Source organism: Girardinichthys multiradiatus, chromosome 18 (assembly GCF_021462225.1).
Source record: "Girardinichthys multiradiatus isolate DD_20200921_A chromosome 18, DD_fGirMul_XY1, whole genome shotgun sequence".
NCBI classification, from domain to species: Eukaryota; Metazoa; Chordata; class Actinopteri; order Cyprinodontiformes; family Goodeidae; genus Girardinichthys; species Girardinichthys multiradiatus.
The window spans coordinates 50,644,940-50,662,874 of record NC_061810.1 but is presented as its reverse complement, the minus strand read 5'-3'; the positions used below and the strand labels follow the sequence as shown (position 1 = coordinate 50,662,874).

At 42.0% G+C, this 17,935-nt stretch overlaps 1 protein-coding gene across 1 annotated transcript in view; it reads right to left on the bottom strand.

Annotated features, from left to right (window-relative positions):
* Positions 1-1,961: 1,961 nt before the first annotated feature.
* arrb1 (arrestin, beta 1) overlaps positions 1,962-17,935 on the bottom strand; it is a 39,844-nt gene continuing 23,870 nt past the window's right edge. The window contains exons 3-16 of the mRNA XM_047391898.1: positions 16,476-16,536; positions 16,355-16,399; positions 16,056-16,252; positions 13,464-13,523; positions 13,303-13,370; positions 13,032-13,167; positions 12,630-12,714; positions 12,482-12,554; positions 9,494-9,631; positions 9,335-9,418; positions 8,430-8,453; positions 8,166-8,236; positions 7,259-7,307; positions 1,962-5,153 (exon numbers count right to left, since the gene is read on the bottom strand). Of these exons, the coding sequence (XP_047247854.1) occupies positions 5,042-5,153; positions 7,259-7,307; positions 8,166-8,236; positions 8,430-8,453; positions 9,335-9,418; positions 9,494-9,631; positions 12,482-12,554; positions 12,630-12,714; positions 13,032-13,167; positions 13,303-13,370; positions 13,464-13,523; positions 16,056-16,252; positions 16,355-16,399; positions 16,476-16,536 (1,203 nt within the window). The 3' untranslated portion in view covers positions 1,962-5,041. The remainder of the gene's footprint in view (positions 5,154-7,258; positions 7,308-8,165; positions 8,237-8,429; positions 8,454-9,334; positions 9,419-9,493; positions 9,632-12,481; positions 12,555-12,629; positions 12,715-13,031; positions 13,168-13,302; positions 13,371-13,463; positions 13,524-16,055; positions 16,253-16,354; positions 16,400-16,475; positions 16,537-17,935) is intronic.

Below are 17,935 nucleotides of genomic sequence, written 5' to 3'. Positions count from 1 at the left end.
ACAATAATTTATTAGTATGGTGTAGGGCCTCCTTTTACGGCCAATACAGCATCAATTCATCTTGGGAATGACATATACAAGTCCTGCACAGTGGTCAGAGGGATTTTAAACCATTCTTCTTGCAGGATAGTGGCCAGGTCACTACGTGATACTGGTGGAGGAAAACGTTTCCTGACTCGCTCCTCCAAAACACCCCAAAGTGGCTCAATAATATTTAGATCTGGTGACTGTGCAGGCCATGGGAGTTGTTCAACTTCACTTTCATGTTCATCAAACCAATCTTTCACCAGTCTTGCTGTGTGTATTGGTGCATTGTCATCCTGATACACGGCACCGCCTTCAGGATACAATGTTTGAACCATTGGATGCACATGGTCCTCAAGAATGGTTCGGTAGTCCTTGGCAGTGACGCGCCCATCTAGCACAAGTATTGGGCCAAGGTAATGCCATGATATGGCAGCCCAAACCATCACTGATCCACCCCCAAGCTTCACTCTGGGCATGCAACAGTCTGGGTGGTACGCTTCTTTGGGGCTTCTCCACACCGTAACTCTCCTGGATGTGGGGAAAACAGTAAAGGTGGACTCATCAGAGAACAATACATGTTTCACGTTGTCCACAGCTCTTGATACATCACAAAGACTTGCTGTCTTGGTCACAGATGAGCCAGCAAGATGTGCACCAACAATTTGTCCTCTTTTGAACTCTGGTACGTCACCCATAATGTTGTCTGCATTTCAATATTTTGAACAAAACTGTGCTCTTACCCTGATAATTGAACCTTCACACTCTGCTCTTACTGGTGCAATGTGCAATCAATGAAGACTGGCTACCAGGCTGGTCCAATTTAGCCATGAAACCTCCCACACTAAAATGACAGCTGTTTCAGTTTCATTGTCCAACCCCTGTAGTTGGACAATGAAGTCAAGTTGAGTTTGACATGCAGTCAATTTTCTCTGTTGGAACTCGTAAAGCGACTGGAAAGAGGTAAATGAAGGTGACGATGTGCTGTAACAGGCTGAAGTTCACAAAAGCACAAACATTTATCTGACATGGGGGCTCATGGGGGTAGCAACTCCAGGTCCTCCCATCTCCTTCAGGTGCTACAGTGTTCCAGGTCATATTCTGTAGTTCCTGCAGAGAGTTCTGGGATTGTTTAGAGGTCACCTTCCAGTGTGATGTGGCTGGAAAACCTCCAAGGAGAGGTATCAGATGGACCACTGAAACACACTCCTTTCAGTTTTGAAGAAGCACGAGATCTACTCCAAGCTTCCTCAGATGGTAGACCTTCTGCCTCTAAGACAGAAGGTCAGTTCAGCCAATTTCAACCACAGGATCTGGTTCCTTCAGCCAGAATCCAGATCTTAGGACCATAGTGACGGCTGGAACATAGATGAAGCCTCATCTTTCTGCTCAGCTCCTCTTTCACCAGCACAGCCATTAGTCCAGACTCAGACATGGTTGATCAATCCAGCCTTTTCCAGTTGAGTCTTCGAAGTAAGATGAGCTGGACTGAAAACAAACATTATAAACTGGAGTATTTCCACGTAAATGAACCTTTTACCTTGAAAATCCTCTGAAATTTGTTTTCTTCTGGGAATCTATAATAATGACCTGAAACTATTACAATAAAGTTGGGATTGATCCAACGAGCCCTATTCCTCAGTAAATGACCAGTGGGGGCGCTTTGCAGTAAAACCCCTACAGAGGAAGATCTGACTGTTCTTGATGTTTCACAACCAATCATGAGTGAAAAGGTTAAATAAGCAGAACAAACAAGAGATTTAAACCTGTGCAGGATCTGAGAAATACATTAAAGTACAATAGAAATATGAGCAGATAGAAATATGCTGTTCTGATAAACAGTTTGGTCTCACAAACTGGGACTAAATAGTGGAAGTTAATGGAAAACCAGTTTGAAACTGCAGCTCCATAATGACGTACAGTGAAAAACGCACACAGAGCTTCTAATATTGTTTTTAATAAAGACTGTGGGGAAAATACAAGCTTCCTCTGACGATATCAAAAAAACCACAACTTGAACTAAAGTATAAACACATGATATGATGTGTTCCTTCCTCATCCTGTTACATCACATCGCAAAGACCACCAGATGTCTTTCAGCGGTGCAGACTCAAATGCAACATCTGTCCACATGGAGGAACATCTGTCAGGAATCTCACTTTACAATCAAATCAGGCGATAATAAACAAACCGTCATTAAAGGGCCACAGGGATGACTAGTAGAAAAACTCTGTTAACATATGACACCGGTGCTGAGCAGGTTACAGATCATCATCATCAGTTTTAAAGGAACAGACAGTTTAAGAGCAGCAACGTCATTTTTAAATAAAACTCAGCCCACTGAGAGAAAGCCACAGTTAATTACAGGTGTGTGTAGATTAAACTACACCTGGCGATGTGTAAATGATACGAGGACCCAGCTGTGATCTTAAAAAAATATGAGAATATTGTCAAAACGTCTAGAGATTTCATCCTCTAGTATAACTGCTTTACAAACTACCACCAGAAGGTGGCGATACACACCCAACAGTTTTTCTCAACAGAATTACAAGTTAATGCATGTACAGGGCTGTAAAACAGTATTTACCTCTTACAGATTCCTCCTGGTTTTGCTTCAGATCATCAACAAATGTTCATATCAGACAAAGATAACCTGAGTAAATGCAGAAAGCAGTTTTTTAAATGATGACTTCATTTACTGAGGGGGAAGAACCAGAACCATCTGAACCAACTTGGCTCTATATAAAAAAAAGTAATTGCACCTTTAATCTATTCACTGGTTGTGCTATGCAGCAACATCTTCCATCAGGTGTTTGTGAGGAGTCTTGTAAATCAATGTGGAGGATTTTTTTCTGCTTTGCAGAATTAGTTTAATTCAACCACATTGGAGGATTTTCCAGTAGGAACGGCTCATTTGAGATAATGCCACAGCCTTTGGACCAGATTTAGTTTGGACTTTGACTAGGCCACCCAAAAGCTTTTGTTTTTCCAAATGTCCTAGGGATCATTCAGATGGTTCTGTTGTTAAATGTGAGACAGGCCTTTGTGTTCTTCCGGATCGGCAGCAGTTTAGAACTTTCCCATGAAGGCCATTGTTGCAATAGTCTCTGTTTTCTATAGTTGAATCATGAACTCCAAACTGAGGCAGTGAGGCCTGCAGTGCTTGAGAAGATGTTCTGGTTGTCTTTGTTACCTTTAGGAAGAGTCGTTGATGCATTCTCGGAGTAATTTTGGTTGGTCGACCGCTGCTTCCTTAATGCATCTCAGATACTTTTTCACAGCACTGTACAAGAATGTATGTGGTGAGTCAAAGGAGAAAGACCAGTTTGGCCCAAATGGAACCAGGTTTAATAGGTGATTAGCTACAAGAAGATGGCGGTAGGAGTCATAAAAGCCAGAGGTCTACAAGACTGTGGTGCACCCAGTGGCACCCAGTGGCCAGTGGGCTGGAGGCCGACCCACAGCGAAGAAGTATAAATAAGAACTCCAGGAGGTACAGAAGATGACGATCCAATAGAGGACGGGATGGACCTAATTGGACCATGGAAATGACATAGAGAGGATATGCATCACAACAAGGATATCCATCTGCCAAAACATGATGACCACTGATAACTGGTTCTCTGGTGTGAAGTGATACCGGAGTCCTTAGGGGATATTTCTGTCCTTGAAGTTGTAGGAAACAGTAAAAGACTGTCAGCATGAGCTTTTTAGGGATGGTACCTGGAACCAAACTGGGATGGTTAGACACCTGGGTCCAAGCATCTACACAGTGGCAGCTCAGGTGTTTCAGCTCTGTTTTGTCAGGACCTAACAATGGTAGGATGCTTTGGACAAGGGATCCAAAACACATTTAAATGCTACTTTCATATGCATTTCCTACCTAAACTGCCCAGCCTCTTCATGAAACTATTCACTATTGGTCTGAGGATGATGCTCCCTGTCACACTGCACACAAGCTTCAAGATACAAGACACCTGTGAGAGGTCTGAGAAACACAACAACCATTCTGAGATGTTGTCCTGGCATCCAGTCCTCCAGATCGCAACCCAATTTAGCATCTGTAGGTGAGATAACTAATCAAATTAGGGTGGTCATAATGTTATGGCTGATTGGTCTGCACACCAGTTGTTGGAACCATTTATTAAAAGTATCATTAATTAAGGCCGCTTTTCATTGACCTTATAGTAAAGGCTAAACCTGTAAGTCAGAACCATTGTTGGGTTTATCAGAATTTCCATACTCTGAGAATTTTGTGGAATAAGTGTGGATCAGTTATTGAATTATAATGATCTCTGAATCAGGCTCACAGTGAGTTTTGGCTAAAACAAGCATGTTTCAGTGGGTCCCGCAGCCTTTCTTTAATCGTACCACCTCAGGGGTATTTCAACATATGGTGGCACTGACACTAGCCATTAGCTTCATCAGCTGGAAAATTATTTTTAGCACTAATGATGATGATTTGGACAATGATCAACATGTAACAACAAATCGAGGCTAACTTAATTATTTGTGACCTCAATAAACTATAAAATATTGATATATTTCATGCGCTGGTTCCAATCTTCTCGTTGGGTTGGTGCATCACCATCATCCGCAGACATAAGTAACCATCTGAAGACCCTGATGTTGATCTAGTGGTGAGCTGTTGAAAATTGTCTGAAGTTGGCAGTGCTTTTGTTTATGAAGACCCATTTGACATAAAATACTGAAGTTAATCTCAACACAACCAAACCCCTGGTTGGTCTCTAATGGAAATACAAAGAAGAAAGAGAGGCATGCTTCCAGCGGTCGCCACAGCGTCGGCTCAGAATTCCTGCCGAGGCTCGACCTCACAACACAAGGCTGCGGTTTTCTACACCCTGCGGGACGCAGAGAGAGGACGGACATGAACAAACACATAAACACACCACCACCGAGTGTTTGGACGGTGTCCGGCCAATAGGTAACCTCTGCCATCTCCACACTACAAACAGCAGCAAAACAACAACAATGGCGGCGATGACGCCTGTCGCCTTTATCTGTCATCAGGTTTTGGTGAGTCCACTGGTTCCTCATCCTCCTCCTTCTCGTCTTTTGCGCCGATCAGCCGCTGGCGGGCGAAGTCCTCAAATATGATGTCATCATCACTGAGGAATGGAGAATGTAACTGAGGTTAGTCCAGAGCTTCTGTAGAACATTTAAAGTGATCCTTAACCATCACTCTGCTGGGGCAAACAAATGGCTGACAGATGAGCCCAAAAGTAATCATACCCCTGGTAGATTTAGATGTAAGGTTATCTTTAACTTGAGAAACATTTCATCTTCTCGGAAAGGAAGTAGGTATGGGTCAGAATGCCACTGATTAAAAAAAGTATAAATAAAAAGAGGATCTAAGAAGTGAACTCTTCTGAGCACCAGCCTTACCTCTGATGGCTTTTTATTTTAAATGCAAACAGTCTGAGAACGATGTGACAAATGTGATTCTGAATTCAGGAATGTGTACATTCACTGGCCACAGTATTAAGTACACCTTGTTAGTACCAGGTCGCCCCCTTTAAGCCTTCAGATCTGATTTAATTCATCCCTAAAGATGCTCTACTGGATTGAAATCAGGCGACTGTGGAGGCCAATAGAATACAGAAAACTGATTGTTGGTTTGAGCTTTGTGATATGGTGCCATTAGAAGATGGGTACACTGTGGATCTACATTTTCATGCTGTTTACTTTGGCCACTTCGTCTGAATGTTGCAGCTGAAACAGAGACTCCTTGGACCAGGCAACGTTTTTCCAACCCATTTTTGTCAAGTCTTAGTGAGTCTGTGGGAAGTGAACTTTAGTTTCTGGTTCTGGAGCATCTGGTTTGGTCTTCTGCTGCTGTAGCCCATCTGCTACAGGCTCAATGCATCATGTGTTCAAAGATGATGTTCTGCAATCCTTGGTTGTAATGAATGTATTTTTTGTTACAGTTGACTTTCTGTTATCTCCAAACAGTCTGTTCATTCTCTTCTAACATCGACGGGACATTTACATCCAACTGCTTCTCACTGGATATCTTCTCTCTCCAAGACAATTCATTGTAAGCTTTAGAGATGGTTATGGGTAAATAATTTAGCAGATCAGCAGTTTCTGAAATACTCAGACCAACCTATCTGACGGCTACAACCATGGTTCATTAAAAATAATTTCCTTCCTTAGTCCCCCACTGAAACTATCCCCTTGCAAAAAGTAAGAATATTTTAGTAAATGTAAATACTATTTCATTTAATTCTATATTGCTGTTATTGTATATTTTTAATATTTGCCACGTTGCTCTATTTTTCTCATAACACTCCTACACAACTTGTTTTTGTTTATAACTACAAATTCCCAAATTTATTTATGCATGTATGTTTGTCTATGTTTGTACATGTGAAACATTACTTGGCAATACAGTTTTTTCTGATTCTGATTTTTCTGATTTATCTATTCACCTGCTGATCTCTGACTTTGTTCAGTTCAGCACTCCTGTTTCAAACCAGAAAACATGTTTGATGAGAGCAGAAGAAGGCAGGAAGTGAAGTACAATCAATGTCTGTGGATCAGATTAGTGTTCAATCAGATTAGAGGATGGATTTTAATTCCACTAACATAGAAATGCTTCTTTTGACTCCTTTTCAGACATGTTACGTTTTATATGGAAGTACATGCACTTTAATGTATTTCCGGTGTGTGTTCAGAATAAAGCAATCAATATAAAAACAGCACAGGATGAGCATGGGAGTAACCTCAAACCACGAATCAGCACCAAACAAACCAGAATCTGGTTGTTTTCAACATTCATCTGAGAACAAACCACGACTCAGTCTCATGACTCATGAGACTGAGTCGTGGTTTGTTCAATTAGAAAGCTTCAGAAAACAACATCAGAAGATGCATTTAAACAGAAAATAAAGCCAGCAGAGAATCCTCCAGATAATGTCTTAAAACAATATAACAATCATCATAATAATCAGTAAGATCCAGAGTGGCTGCTGACAGCAGGAAGAGTTTCCAGTTTAAAGCCCATTTCCTGCAGCTCCAACTACAGCACACATTAGGATGCATTAGGGCTGACGATCAGGAGATGGCTTCATCACTAATGCTAATGCTCCAATGGACCTAGAGGAAACCCTCTCTGCTGTCAGCACCGTCCACGAGGAGCACAACCATTCAGAGAGGAGGCTGATGAGGAGGGAAGACTGACGGGTGGTAGTGGGTGGGGAAGGCTGCTTACTTTGTGTCAAACTCAATCAGGTTAGTGTCGATCGGAGCTTCATCTGGAGCTGTGAAGAAGTCAGAAAGAGGTAGTCAGAGCTGTGTCATCACAACACAAACTGAACAGATGATTCACTGTTCTCTGCTTCCTCCATGTAGAGTTTGTTCATTTATTCTAAGACAAAGTTGGCCTTGTTGGCAGCCACTGGTGAAGATGTTTGGTGAAGAACGTTTCAAGGTTTAGCCATTTTATTGGCACAGAAAAAGATAGGCTTTTAGAGCCTCCACACGTGGACAGATGTAGGTTGGATCTACTTGTTGTTGAGCAGTAGCAAAAGATGCAGCTGCTGCAGAGAGACTACTGGATCCGTTCAACATAACTAATCATTCTGCTGAGATTAAGGATTTACACAATAAAGGAGATCGCAATACACTTATACGGTTACACAGCAGTTAAAGTCTGTACAGCAGCCTTATTAGGCAACTTTGCTTTAGCCAAGAAGATCCGATCCTCAGTGTAATACAAGAGCAGACATATGCTGTGTACTACTACACCTAAAAAACACAAATAATCTAAAAAAGAGGGAATGTTCCTACCAAACCACATTTAGACCATCTCAGTTCATCACCAGCAATAAAGACACGTTCCAATAATTTAATCTGCCAACTACTTTCTGAAGAATATTTAAATGGAGGAGAAAAAATGATTTTGGCTGCACGGTTGTGCAACTGGTAGCACTGTTGCAACCTGTTCAGATAGGCACTAGCTGCCCTGCAGCGTTCTGTGGGTTTAGACAATAGATTTAATGGAGGAAACCAACAACATAAACTTAGCCATAATGGAGAACTTTAGCAGGCTTTTTAACAACTTTTACCCAGAAGATCTGAATTCATTTTTAAGCAACAAGAGTACAAACAGGGCTCACCGTCTCTGTAGATGGACTCCTCCAACGGCTTTGGGTGCATTAACGTAAAGGGCAGCTCAACAGAAACGTCACTGAAAAACAGATCATCCAAGTGTAGCTCATAAAACATCACTAATCAACAACAGATTCATTAAACCCATTTCTTAATGTGAATATATGTCACCACGAGAGAGGTTGTGTGCAGTAAGACGTTGGGTGACCTTTTGTAAATCTCAGCATGGGGTTTGAATGGGTGTTTTCATCCATGACACAGTGAAAGGTTACCTGGAAGCCAGATCTCCAAGAAGCCTGAAATCAATAAATATTTAACACCATCAGTTTCAGAGCGGCAGCCCATCATTTCTAGCTAAACTGATGCAGTCATTACATCTTAGGTAACATGTTAACATCATGTTAATGCAGTTTGTCATTTCTTTAGTGTGCAGCTGATTCTTTTTCCAAAGAGTGCATATAAAATATTGGAGGTTTTATTTTTAACAGCATTTTAGTAGGAAGACTGAAAGCTGCAGTATTTGTAGAGTGCTTTCTCCATAACAGGTCAACCTGTAGCCCCCTGATTTGAACTTACAGTCACAGATATTTGTGTTGACAAAATCTAAATGATGTGTGGGTTAGTTTCTGAGATGGTGCACAAAAAATGCAGGAGATTTTTCTTTTAATAACTTTCCGGCCTGACGCTTTGTTAAAATTTGCTCAAAACACCAGATCCAGCCCTCGTTTTCCTTCAAAGTGGTTTCAAATCCTGTTTTCTATCTGTCACATTGTGTCATATTTGGTCATTCTTACAATTTTAACCAAAGAAATGGGATCAAATTGAGTCATTGTGGCAGGTTGCTATAAAACAACACAATAGTGAAAATATGACATGTGGAGTAACTAAATTGGTGTTCTTGGCAGGATTTATGGACATATTTAGAGTTTTGAGCCACAGAGCCACAGTCTGTCATAAAAGTCAATGTAGAAAGAAGATATTTCCTTAACAAGGACCAGAATCCTGACTCTAATTCCAAGATGCCCCAATGGTAGAGCTCAGGGTTCCAAGCCAACCCCTACTGTCCGGAGACTATAGATGAAAACCACTTTTGATGCAATTTTGGTAGCGTTTATTAATGTGTACTGTCCCTGTCAAATAAACTATAGTGTTGAAGTTAAAAGCAGAGGGAACTCACCCGCCTCGCGACACCACCAGCTTTACTTTGACTTTGTAGGACACGATAATGCCAAGGACTTCCCTGTTGGCTCCTTCTCGCAGGCTTCTCAGGAGAGCAAACACACTATCAGACATGAGCAACTGACACTGAAGGCATCATGAGTATAACAATACTCACAGAGTGCTGGAGGCCAGGTTGGTGTCTTCATGCTTCAGCTTTCCGTCCAGAGCGAGGCCTCGTTTTTCCCGGTTGTTGGCCAGGAAGGGAGTGAGGGTGAAAACTTTGCAGAAAGTTGAGCTGGGAGCAACAACATCACTAAGGACAGAAAGACAATATTCAGGGTACATCTCAGATTTTGTAAGAGCACAGGTCAAAGCTTCAGATGTTGCTTTCAGGTTAATGAAAGGTTAATTTTCTTCAGTCATAAATAAAACTTTCAGGCTACATAACCACAGACAGGCTCACACTGGTCAGACTGGTTCACAGCGAAACACAAAACTGGGCTTTGTCGGGCCCTCTTACACTATAATAAGACCATGCTAGAACATCCGGAATCATTCAGAAAGCACATGGTCTGCACGGTCTCGGTCAGGACTACATACGTGTGAGGAGCACAGTGGGGTCGCCACTACCCATGAGGAAGCCGGAGAGTTCCCTAAGTGTTTTAAGCATGCACCAAACATTGATAGGGAGGCTGTGGTGTTTTATCGTTGCAGTTGAAGCTGTGTTGGAGTCTTGATAGAGCGCTGCAGCAGCTGTAGCACTGTGTCCATAAGGTGAGGCTTGCACAAACTGGAGTAGCTTAGTTTTTAAGCATGAAAAGTAGGACTGGTACATGTTGGGCCGCATGTAGTTGTAACATGACAGCATTCCAGTATGGGGCGATAGCGGGCGAATGCTGAACGTATGCAGGATCATCAGCTACATTAACAGATCGTGGGGAACATAGCAGGGTCTAATGTGAAGGGGGTACCTCAAGGGCAGTTTGCCCTTTTCCAATTCATACTCCATAATGTATTTCTCCCCTTCCACAATTTTATACTTAAACAAACCATTTTCATAATAATGTACAATTACTGATCAGTTAATTTTTTTGACTGTAGGGCAGTATTTTGAAATACGATCATAAATCTCAAAAATGCTCAAATGTAATTTAACTTTAAATTCGGTGTATAATATCAACTTAAAACTTCTTTTACATTATATTTGCATTTATTTTAGTTCTGATCCTAGTTTGGAAAACTTTTGATCCCTAATTAAACCAAAATAACTTTAAATGACCTCCTGCTGGTAGGCATCAACATTCATTATCATACAATATTTCTTTATAGCAGACTCTAAATAGGATATAGAAAATTACATTAAATCATTGGTTTTAAAAGCAGGTTGGTATCCCTCACCCCGGTAGGTATAAATCGATGCATGGTCTACATGAAGCAGCACCATTTCATATCCGAAGAAGCGGCAGTTCTACTGATGTTTTATTGGGTCCTGTTGTTGTTGGCGAGACGATTGAAACACCTCAAAGTGTCTCTTTTCCTGCCTAACCTTCACTTTCTTTTCATACGAAAGGTTCTGTCTCGGATCTATTTCTATCTGCAGAATAGTTTGGACCTTATTTTCTGGCTTTAACGAGACTTTGTAACGATCATGGTGGAAACAGCCTGATATGGAAATGAAAAGATCCTTGATTAGATTAATTTCTGAATTTGCTGCCTCCTCATGAACAGGTGATGTTCTTTAGTCTGAAAACACTGACCAAATGTTCCTGGACCGAAGCTTTAATTTGAATAATTGGATCATTCTAATTTAACATGAGCTACAGAAAAACAACTCAAATGTCCTGCAGCTGAAACTCCATCCATCCATCCGTCCATCCATCCATCCATCCATCCATCCATCCATCCATCCATCCATCCATCCATCCATCCATCCATCCATCCATCCATCCATCCATCCATCCATCCATGCATCCATCCATCCATCCATCCATCCATCCATCCATCCAACCATCCATCCATCCATCCATCCATCCATCCATCCATCCATCCATCCATCCATCCATCCATCCATCCATCCATCCATCCATCCATCCAACCATCCATCCATCCATCCATCCATCCATCCATCCATCCATCCATCCATCCATCCATCCATCCATCCATCCATCCATCCATCCAACCATCCATCCATCCATCCATCCATCCATCCATCCATCCATCCATCCATCCATCCATCCATCCAGATCAGATAATGCAGGTCACAGATCTACCATGGAAACCCAGAAATTCCTTTCTCCAAGGAAGACCTTCTGTACATTTTTAAGGAACTTTGAGTTCTGGTTCTGCCCTGGGTTTCCTCCCACTGGGGCAGGCCCAGAAAATTTCCAGAGGCAGTCATTGAGAGCAGATGCTGAAACCATCTTAGTTGACTCCCTATCTCATGACCATTAAGGGTCAGAATGTTGCAGGATCAACATATTGAGACCTTCTCCTTTCAGTTCAGCTCCTCCTTCACCACAACAAACCAGAGCAATGTCCACATCAATGGAGAAAAATACCTGTAGTTGTTTTTCTCTTCATCCCCTTATATCTTCCCATTATATTTCAGTTTTTCTTTCAAACCTGGAATTTAATCTGCCATATCTCCTATATTAACCACTGAAGACACATGAGACCTCGAGAAGGTTCCCACTTGTTAGTGTTTCTGTCTAATGAGAAGAGTGGTGCTGCGGGCTCCCTCTGGTCACATAAAGTGCAGGAATCGCCATAGTTACCAGTGACTAAGTGATTTTGTAGTCTTTAGTCTTCGTTGTGAGTTTCAGATTCTTAACAGAGATGAGGAGGTTGGAGAAGGCAGTAGCTCCAATGGCTTCTGATTAAACGTTCATGTTCATGGCAATATGACAATAAAATAAAACTTTACATTACATCTTTGTTTTTGCATACAGTAAATAACAAAGTATACAGTAACCAGAAGGGATTGATTCAAGTCCAGTTATTGTCGGCTATTTATTGGACTGAGAGCTGCAGAATCACTTATGAGGAGAAAGCTTGAGAAGTTCTGGAACTACCTAGACATGGAAACCTGCAGATAAACCAAAGCTCCTGAACCACGGTGTGAGTGTTTGTGTTTTTTACAGTGTGGTGACTGAATGAGACTCACTCCGACTCCTCGACAGCCACGGGACATTTGTACTGCGCCGTGTTGAACAGGCAGATGTCTGCGTACTGTCGCACTGCAGACACAAACCAGAGTTAAACAATCCAACATGGCTGCTGCAGGAATCATAGAAAAAAGCTAAGAGATGAACCTGAGATCTTCATCTTCTTCACTGTCTTATTGGTGTTGTTGGTGACATGAACGTTCACGCTGATGGGCTCGCCGTGGTAATAAATCTGAAACAGAACACAGAGAACCAGAGAACGTTCATCAGGAACAACATCTAGATGCCCCATTAGGGGAAGTCCACAAAACCTTTCTTTAGCACCACCTTCTGGACAAAATGAATATTTTTAGCCTTTAAAATCATCCAGTGTTCTGAACCCAAATCTGTCAAAGTAAAACAGCCAAAAGAACATGAAGGGGAAATTTGCCTAAAATCAAATCAAATTTGAAGAAAGTGTTCCTCCAGGATGGACATTCCCAGGTACTTCTGGCTGCTGGACACTGTGTTCAGGTGTTGACCTGTATGTCCCTGTCTCTCAGGTATTACCTCCTTGTCCAGGGATGCCTCCAGGTGCAGAGGTTTGTCCGACATCAAGAACTGTCTGGTTGTCTCGGCTGTCGGCTGAGGACCGGGTTTCTCCGGAGCGTACTGCACCTTCCTGATTACCAGACGCACTGAGTTCCTGCAACAACAAGACCTCAGAATAACTCTGCAGGATATCTGAATCCAGTCAGTATCTGATCCAGATCCCAGCGGTCTGACAGGAATCATTATTTCTCCCTCACCTGGGATCAGACTGCAGCTTAATGACTTTTACCTTTTGTGGATCTTCTCTTCCAGGTTATCTGCACAGAAAGCCTTCACTTCAAAGTCGACTCCACAGGCCTGAGGACAGCAACATGATCACATGTTGATTTAAATCAGGGTCCACTTTCAGATATGATGGAACAGCAGAGAACCTAAAATAAATGATGGTACCTTCCCGGTGTCTTCTGGTCCCGGCTGCAGGGTGACAGAGCACGGGAGGTTCAGAGGAATCTGAAAATATACCCGTTAAAATTTAAATGACTGAAACATTTATGACTCAGAGGGAGGAGGAAAATCATATTTTCAGATCCCAGAATCAGACCTCCTCCATCAGACCCGTTTCTTTTTAAAGAACAGTTAACAGCACCTTACTTCTGATGACGATGAAAGCTTTATATATTACATATTAATTACGGATCAATGCATGGGCAGACGGAGTCTATCCACAAGAACAAAGCAGAACTAAAACAGGCTTCAGGTATAAAGCACACCTGTGTTCTGCTTATCCGAGGTCGGTGACAGAGGTAGCAGATAACAGTCATCAGCTCATCTTAGGGGCTCTAAAATTGTTCCCAAGCCAGAGGCCTCAGTGTCTGAGCCAGAAAAACCTCCTAAACCTCCACAGGAAAGCCTTCAGGAGGCATCCAGATCAGATTAACTAGTTCAGCTGACTACTACTCTGAGCTTCCCAGATAACAGAACGCCTCCCTTTACTTATACTGGAGTAAGGCCCTCATTACTCCAGGGAAGGCTCCATTTCCTGCTCCATCCTTCCATCACTCAGGAACAAGACTTCAAGAATAATGAAACTTCCCTACTTGAGACCAAACTATGAATGCAGCCAGAGGGCATCAGCAACTCAAAAGTCACAAACGGTGTGGTTTTCCCTGATCACTGTGAGCCGATCACACCAAGATTTGAAATCCTAAACCTGATGTTTTTGATTCACACCGAGACCAGTTTAAAATAACATTTTTAACCGTTTTATCCCTTTCTTATTCTGGCCATTCCTTCCCTAAAGCTAAATACAATGAAAGGTCTTATCTTTGACAGCCTGACAGGAACATATTCTAGACACCAGCCCCCAGTCGCCCAGCAACCTCGATGGGCAAGTCTTAGTAAGATTTCTGGCAGTGTGTGCTTCTACTGGGCTGTGAGCCCTACAGCAGAGGGACGTGCAGCACAGTATTCACTGCATGGAGACCAGAGATTGATCTTTGCAACTACATTGTGACATCTGTTACCTTAAACGTCACAAGGCTGCCTTGTTCCACCCAGACTCTGATATGCTGCTATCACAGTCCTACGAAGGTTTACGCATGTTGAAAACAGTTAGGGATTCTCATTCGTTATCGTCTAGTGCATGGAGTGTTGTAATCTAAGTGCACATTCGCACTGCTGGTCCGGTAAAGGGATCGGTAAAAGTTCAAAGTTCACGTCTTCATTTGGCCCGGTTTGCGGTCACACAGGACCAAACTAAGTCATGCAGTTGCAACGGATTGTTTCGGGGAAACTATTGCGCGGATCAAAACAAAAAAAAGCACAAAGAAGAAAGTTTGTTTCATTTGGGTTTCTGTTGCTACTTTGGTTTTGAAATGTAGTTGTGTGCCTGCACCTCTTCCTCCATGTAGCCCCAGCAGACATTTTCAAACTCTGTGCTTTCGGATTTGCGTTCTTACTTTGTTTTTCCTCTACCTTTCTGCTCTTCATTACATTTTTCTTCCTGCTTTTGGTGCGCTGGCCCAGCATGCATTCACACTGCAAGCAAAACACTACAGGGTCCAGTTAAACTGTGCCAAGACCGGCAGTTGAAACCGTGCCAGGGTACGGTTTTTTCTGGTCCGTTTCTGAGTGTGGGATGGGTTCACGCCGGCGTGATCTGCTCCAGAAACTGGACTCTGGCACGTTATAAAGGTTTGTGTGAAAGCACTACTGATATGGGCCACCAGACATCTTCAAGTTCTGCAAATAGTTTCCATGTTTGCTTTGGAGGAGGGATTGCTGCAAGCTTTGGACAGGTAACTTCTTACCAACTGGCACTGTAAACTGAATCTGACTGCACAGTAGTATAACTAGAATCAAACTGTGTGTATGGAATTGAATTTGAAAATCCTGGTATTATATTGATTCACTTTTATATTTCTATGTAAGATGGCGAGCGTTTGTCTTGTGAAGGGCCTTGAGTTTACATTTGGTGTGAATTGGCACTACATAAATAACTGAGTTGAATTAAATGCACATTCTAGGTGATATTTAACATCTTATTGATGTCTTTATCCTTAGTGAGGTGGACTTTAGAGAGCCCCAGTCTAATGTTGGCTGCAGACCAGCCAGTGCACAGTGAAGGTCACGGTTTAAAGACTCCAACAGAATCTGGTCTATATTGAATGCATCTCTTGGTCGCCGGCCAGCCAGGGCAACAGTTAGAGAACCAGATGTATTTCTTTTTTTACAGAGGTATATTCTATATTCAAAATAATGAGAATCATGCAGCTGTTTGTAGAGAATAAAGGAATAAAAGGTAAATCAAACTCAATTGTTCTGTGTAAAAGTATCGGTCAGTGTTATGAATCTAAAAGAGTTATTCTGTTACATGGACTGCATCTGAAACCAAACCAGTGAGCTTTACTCTGTGGATCAGTTTTCATCATCTGCTTTCTGACAGGTGGAGTTCAGTGCTCATGTGCTGGCTGTTAAAAACCAGACAGAAAATAAAACTTCTTAATGGATACGCCGAAGCCGAACAGCGGTTTTTCTCAGTACCTCGAAGGTGAACGGATAGGCGTGTTCTCCCAATTTTTTAATCAGACGTTCCTGAAGACGAGTCAGACTCTTCTTCTCTTCAGGCAGTGGAGGAAATGCCTGGATGTTCGCCACAAAGAGGTCCTTCCTAAATGTTAAACCAAGGACGTCCAAATCCTCCCGACCATATCGGAACGCACAGGTCAAAGTGACGAACACTGATAGAAAACAGAAAGATCAGCAGCTCTAGGACACTTCCCTGAGGAACCCCACTAAATACTCAACTCAAACACTAGATAACCAACTCTCAGGTTTCTCACCTTTCCTCTCCTTCAAGTATTCTGGGTCAATCAAAACAACACCATCTGCAAGAAGAGATGAACAGAGAGTGAGCAAAGCCTACTGATGGTGATGATTGATTTTCAAAGCTTGAATGCTCACCGACAGGCTCTACCAGGTCCACATGGTCCACAAAGTCTCTCTTCCCCAGGTAGACTGTGAGCTAAGAGAGAAACAAAAGCTTTAGTTCAGAAATTGTCCAATCAGATTCTTTTTAGAGAAACATTAAATTGGGTTCTCTCTGACCTCTGATCTGTCTGACTCAGCCTAAAAGAACATCCTTGGTTTAAAAGCACCCAGAGGTTCACACATCACAAGAACTCTTTAACCTGTTGAGCCCTAAGGGTTTTAGAAGCAATTTCTGCCTGAAATTAAACACCTAAAACAAATCAAGTATAGTATATAGTATAAACCTTTGGTACCTGTGTAAAGCTAAGACATAAAAGAATATTTTTCAAATGGAAGCACTATTGCAACCTTTACAATGTCTGATTTATTTGTGAATAAACAAAAAAAAAATCACACCACTCAGCTCGGTGGGCATAACAGGTTAAAGAAGACTCTTAAACCTGAGAAGTGTATTTCCGTTTATATATGGGGCCCTAACCGGGCCCTTATCAAACCATCTGATCAAGGAAAACTCTGGATAAAAAAACATAACATCCAAATAGATCAGAGATTTTAACTAATTTATTAAATATTTGAAACTGAAAACTGAAACTTCTGATATTACTTAAATACATCTACCACCCAACCAGGTCCAGGTTGTCTACCAGTCTGCATATCACTTAGGTAGTGCGGCTGGGTGATGGTGATTGATATAAGTTCATACAGTTTAATAACAGCCAACTGAAACATGATGGTTTTCTTGAGAAAATGAAGACATTCACTAAAGCCATTAATCTTCGGCCTCTAAACCAGGTAGGGATATAAAAATCCCAAAGTGACAGGTTTGGCGGACCTTTGCTTGGACTGGATATCAAAAACCTGGAAGAAGATTCTACCAGATCCAGACCATAACCCTCCACCTTGCAGTGATGAGTTATGGTCCTTCATCTTGTATCTATAGGTGGGTTCACTCATCCTGCAGAGAAAACTCACTTCATCTGCTTGTAACCAGGAACATCTTCTTTCAGTCCTGACCCAGCAGCTTCACTTGGTGGTTCACTTCTCTCTTTACCATTATAAACTGGTTCAAAGTCCACATCCCTGTAGACGGTGCCTCGGCAGAACGTTGCATCTCCTGTCCAGTTCTTCTCCAACGTGAGAACAAGACTGAGATAAAGCAGCAACTCATTCCCAACACAAAGGTGGCAGTTTACTTCCACTGTGCTTTGAACCAAAGTACTTAGCTAGCCTGCAAATGCCTTTGACTAACATATTAGTGACTTGTAATGATGATGCTCTGGGTATCAGATAATATTAGCAGGTCAAATACCGAAAAACTCAAATCTTTGGATTTAAGCTGATTAACAGCCTGTTCTGTGTTTTACGTACATTTAGTAAAATTCAGATGCAGCAGTATACAATGCATGAAAAGAATCATTAATCTGTCTAAAGCT